Below are 5588 nucleotides of genomic sequence, written 5' to 3'. Positions count from 1 at the left end.
AGGACAATGTGGTCGGAGATGGATTTCTATGCGTGGGTAGGTGTTTTGACAAACGTGTGTTATATAAGAAGTTTATGTCCACTGTAAGCTCGACCACAGTAGAACCATGTAATACCATCCGTGAGGCGTATTATTGGATTAAGGTTTGTTCCCACCTTCGCGGGTGTCCTTCGGGAAAAAATTCGTACGCGTGCTAGTTGTAAGAAAACTCTAACAAACTAGACATCAAAAGAAATCCTAATAAATTAAGTTTACGATAAAAATATAATTTAAGCGATTTTTTCATTTACGAAGTGTCAGCAGCCGGTAAGGCGTGAAACGACCGAGGGTCCTTCTATTGAATTTATCGGGTATCGGATCCCGCAATTCGAGCAAAATTGCTGCACAGCCTTATTCATTAAGTATCAATCAACAAGAGTGTGTCGGGATTTTCCGATATTCTCATTGGTTGTCTAGATATCCGCATCTAAATTTAGAGTAGCGTAAAATATGTGAAACCCGTTGCGTAAATGGACAACACGCGAAAAATATTTCAAATATCAAAATATCCTGACGCACTTTCGTTTTTCATTATCCCTGGAATATTTTGGTGAAATTTCACAAAAATTGGTCAAATCTACATACCCCATAAATTTGCTCAAAGCGGATGAATTCCTCTCAAAATCAAATGCGAGATTTTAGCTCCTGAAGGTTTGTAAACAACTAGCGCCACACCAGGAGATTATCTCGCCTCCTGAAACCGCTAACCAACGGGAAGACAGGACTTCCTAGCGCCAATGACGATGGATCAAGATTTCCCCGGGAAAAGTATTGCATAGCAGTTACGTTTTTTGCCCATTACGTTGAGTAATGGGCAAAGTTGGCAAAGGAAAAACCCACGGCAAGAAAGGCAAAGCTGGAGAAACTGCTGAAAAGCAAAACAGCGAATCGACAGACATCTTAAGGATTACCTTTATCGTTGAAATGAGTTCCTTCGGGTAGGGTTATTCAGGATTTCATACGATTCGAGGCGATTGCCTATGTTTTTTGTATTAAGGCAGGTACTCGCTTCTTGAAAGGATGCCAGCGTGGAGAGGAATGCTAGGACTGTTTTTTTTTTTTTCTGACAAAATGGCGCCACTTCTCTCTTCTTTGGGCCTGTTTTTTTTTTCTTTTTTTTTGTCTTTGCCCAAGGACTCTTCTATAATTTTGATCTATGTTTTTTATCCATGAGAAAAGACTTTCCACTAGCAGAGAACTTCCACGTGTGAATTGTGAAGTGCGCGATGTCAGCAAAATATGCAAATGACATGAAATAAGTAGGACGCTTTTTGAGATTTTTAAATTTTTATTTTTGTAAACGTTGGGTAAAATGTTGAACATCAATCTAGTCTAATAAAAGAAAAAACGATTTTTTTCGGCTTCTGAAGGTGGGAAGTAACCTTAAATTCCCTTTTTATTTATTTATTTATTTTTTTTTTTTTTAGCATGAAAGTAAATAAGAATCTTCTTGTTTAAGAAAGGTATATAAACGTGCTCTGTAGCATCTGTTTGTAGTACTAACTTTGAGTAGTTCGTGGATCTGCGGACGACCAGACAAGAATTATTTAAAATCGTCCAATTACTTTTCTACTAGACTTCTTGTTTTTGTTTCGTTGTTTTCAATTTTGTTCACACTTCAAACATCTGAAATACTAAAGCAAACCAATACCATTATGACACAGGAATTTGGTAAATCGTGATAAAACAACACCAGTATTCATCTTTTTTTGTTTTAAGGATTCGAAGGATTTCCTTTTCATTTTGCACTCAGTGGGCCTGATCAATATATAAGGTAAGATGGATGAATGCATTCTTCTGCTGGGATGAACATTTTCGAACGCTAATGCTGCGAAAAGTTCAAATTCGTGTTTACGATCATTGCTTCAGCGATTGGAACTATTAATGTTTACCGCTAATAAATTCAACGGTTTTTAGCCTGAAACTACCCAGAACTGTAATGATGCAGTAACTCCAGTGTTAATTAGTTAATTTTTTTGAATGCAAGGTAATTTAGTGGCTTTCACAAATGAAAGCTTTAATGATAGTTTCGAAAATGCGTTGTACCAAGAGATTATAAACTGTTTAATCTCTTGATTGTACCCAACAAAAATTACCAGTTATTCCCAGCCACGTTTACCTCTGCATTTTCCCTAATTTTTACTGGAATTAAAAAATAATTCTTGAATTTGTTCATAATGCGGATATTTTCCAAAGGAGATCAAAAATCGGCCTTTCTTAAAACGGTTTTTAATACTTTTAGTTAATAGTGACATTATTTCAATTAGCTACTTGTACAGAGGATTCTGCATAGTACATGGTATGCATATTGACACATGTATCTCCCTTATTTTCATGAACTGACAAGTTTGCACAATGGTGCTTCCTATGAAAATATTGATGGCAGGACAGTACTGTATTTGGATGGAACCCAGCGTGCCTACGCAGAAACCCCAGCACTTCCGATCCGAGCTATCAGCTTTAGTATCATGTGTTGGATAAGGGTTTTAAGCCTTGCTCCAAGTGGTCGTCTTGTTCACATCTATTCTGACTGGTCAAAACCATATCAGTTCAGACTCTTTATTTTTGAAATTCATAAAATTTGTGCTAATCTTCGGGATCCTCAAGGAGAGAACATGTTCTTTTTCTGTTGCGGGTAGGTGCTTGTATTCCTACGTAGAATTAATAAATAGGAAGAGACGCGTGGAGTACTCAAATGTGTATTCCAGAGCTATTTACCTTCCCAGGAAGTATACTGATTAACAGAGATTTGCGGCGCAAAGCCTCATTTCCTTTTGTGTTCTATTCTCTCATTAACTAAAGGGAGATCGTTCCCAATGAATGGATGTACGTGGCGTTCACTTGGAGCCGAGATAGAAAAGAGGGAATTCTGTACATAAATGGAATTGTAAAAGGTAGGAAGACCAGTTCTAGTATTCATTTGGACTTGATCAAAAATGAGCATAAAGTTTTCGACATTGGGCAGAGACGAGATAGCCCGGATAATCCGACTTTTAATGGGTACATGAGAGATCTCCTGGTTGTTGATAAAGCGCTATCTGGAGATGAAGTGAAGCACTTAAAAGATATACTTTGAGGGAGAGCACGCGGCGTGACGACCCCAAGGAGACTGCAGTAGCGCGAATCAACAGAACTTTCTAGGTGCTGAGATATTTGGCCATTACAGATCGCTTGAAATGAAATCTTCAGGAGGTGTGATGCTTTCTCGTTATGAAAATGGACGGTGCAGATTATCTTGAATATAACCAGTTTTTAAAGGAAACGATCCCTTGGATATCATTACGTCATCTCTGATTGGACAACAAAACAAAGAGGCATAAAAACTCCTTCGACAAGCAATAAGGCGGCAACCAAAACAGGTGGAATGGAAAACGTGGAGCAAATGGAGTAGAGAAAAACAATTTATCAGTGTATCGTGCAGTAAGAAAACCGCATTATTAATGTATTTGAGCAGAAACTTATGAGCCAGAAGTGTGTAACTTTCTTTATATTAGGGACCTTAAGCAGTCAGGACGGCATCCCCAAGGGAGAAATCGATTAAAGAAATGAATTTTTACCTTTAATTAGAATTTCGAAAACGGCTGCACGTGTTTACCATCTCTTACGGCGCCACAACTCAACCTCAGCATAACGTTTAAAAGTAGCGCTGAGTTCCAAATGGAAATTAAAATAATTTGCCGTCGGGACGGCTGAGAAATGTACTGAGTTTAAAAATGCACGTGCTGAGCTATTGCTCTGCCAATTAGATCTTTTGTTTTTCCACGTCCTCGTTGCCGTCGCCGTCGTGGTTTGCTTAAGGTCCCTGCAGTCTTAAAAAAATCCGGCCAATCAGAAGCAAGGATGCAATTGTTGCCCAAATATTGACTTGATGTGTATTGTTGTAACGCAGCTGGCGCCCTGTGGCATAAACAGCTGCCTTGGATTGCTTCATCTTGGTTTTTGTATAATATCTTTATAAACAACTTGTGTTCCCTTTCTTTTAGAATTTTTCATGTTTTTTCATTATCACAAACGTGCAGAATTTTGCAGTTTGTTCAACCCGAGAAAGACAATTACCTCGAAAATCATGTCATTAAGTCCTTTCTGGTTGATAACAAAGATCAGTGTGAAGTGAGGTGTTATGCTGAGGACTCCTGTTCAACCTTCAATCTTGGAATCTCAGAGACCAGAGGAAAATTTAAATGTGAACTCAGCGACTCTGATCACTTCCAACATCCTGAAAATCTCATTCGTAGGGAAGGCTTCTCCTATCATCCAACCATAGTATATTTCATTTTTTGATAAATGCAGTGCTGTGTCTATATATATCTTAGTATCTTAGGCATCCTCTCTTGAACATAGAAAAGACAAATGTATAGTTTAGAAAGCAGATCTGAACTGTGTAACTCTAGAATTCACAAAATTGAAACAACTCTCAGAAGAGGTCCTGTAGGTTTTGGTGTAAGAGCAGTATCTAATGCGTGAACCTTCAATATGACCTGGATGAGTGTAGATAAGAAGAATTAAAACGTACAATTCATCATTTTTAAAACTACATTTACCTGATTAACACGACAGGATACTGTTTTTACAGAAACTGCTATCGGCCGGTAGGTGTTAAAGAAATCTTCAGCCATGTAGAAACCTTCAGGAAAATTTCAAATTTCTCAAAAAACTGTAGCACATGTAATTTCTTCGCAATATGGTTATTTATTTCAGTGATAATTCGCGCATTCCTTCTTATTCTTAAATCCTCATTATGTTTCTGCTCGCTGCGCAGGAATTAAGCAGGTGGGATTATGGTCCTTAATTCTTATATCTACGGACTTCTGTGAAGTCGTAGATACTATGCCATCTAGAGTGTTTGTCCGTCCGTACGTCCGTAACGATAGAAACCTTCGGATAATATTCTGAGTTTAGCTCGGTCTTCTCCGATATCGTCCGATTTTCGTATCTCGCGTCGGCGATCGTGATCGCAGTTTTTTGTCTCCTGCCGGTTGTATCGCGTTGCTATGATTATTTGCTCTGTAAAGGAAATACTTTGCCCCCTAAAGGAGTTTTTCTGTAGCATTTCAGCGATTATTTGTTCCGCGATTGATTTTTTTTCAAAATTCGAGATGAAAGATAAAAATCGCTAAATATTTTCGCATGTGCGCAAAGAGGCATGCGGATTAAATTTCAAAGTGAATTATGCAAATTTATCGGTGTGTGAAGAGATCTCAAGTCTCATGATATCTGCTAAAAGTTCTGAAAGTACTACTGACAATTTGACACAAAATCTTTTATTAAACAATACTTTTTCAACACATTGTTATTCAAACGCAATATTTTCTGGACCTTGGAATCGTCAAATTGCCGTTAGGCCTATGCTTGAAGTCCGAAAGTTCGGATTTCGGTTTACGGCCACAATTCGCATCGCTTTAGGGAATCGTAGTATCGTTGACTCGAGAGCTTATTATGTCACCTTTAAGACCTGGATATCCATTATTTTCCAAACAGAGTATTCTATAGCATTGCTATTATATATTCCGAGTTCCAAAAGGTCTAACTCTATCGCATGGGAACGAAAA

General features: G+C 38.0%; 1 protein-coding gene across 1 annotated transcript in view; it reads left to right on the top strand.

Annotated features, from left to right (window-relative positions):
* LOC148732873 (uncharacterized) overlaps positions 1–4562 on the top strand; it is an 18865-nt gene extending 14303 nt beyond the window's left edge. The window contains exons 5-8 of the mRNA XM_088759097.1: positions 1–36; positions 1759–1813; positions 2387–2674; positions 2842–4562. The exon at positions 1–36 is cut by the window's left edge and continues 87 nt beyond it. Of these exons, the coding sequence (XP_088615223.1) occupies positions 1–36; positions 1759–1813; positions 2387–2674; positions 2842–3115 (653 nt within the window). The 3' untranslated portion in view covers positions 3116–4562. The remainder of the gene's footprint in view (positions 37–1758; positions 1814–2386; positions 2675–2841) is intronic.
* Positions 4563–5588: the final 1026 nt, after the last annotated feature.

The sequence above is a fragment of the Stylophora pistillata genome, chromosome 4, assembly GCF_964205215.1.
Source record: "Stylophora pistillata chromosome 4, jaStyPist1.2, whole genome shotgun sequence".
NCBI classification, from domain to species: Eukaryota; Metazoa; Cnidaria; class Anthozoa; order Scleractinia; family Pocilloporidae; genus Stylophora; species Stylophora pistillata.
The sequence above is the reverse complement of the archived record's forward strand: the minus strand, read 5'-3'. Positions and strand labels throughout refer to the sequence as shown.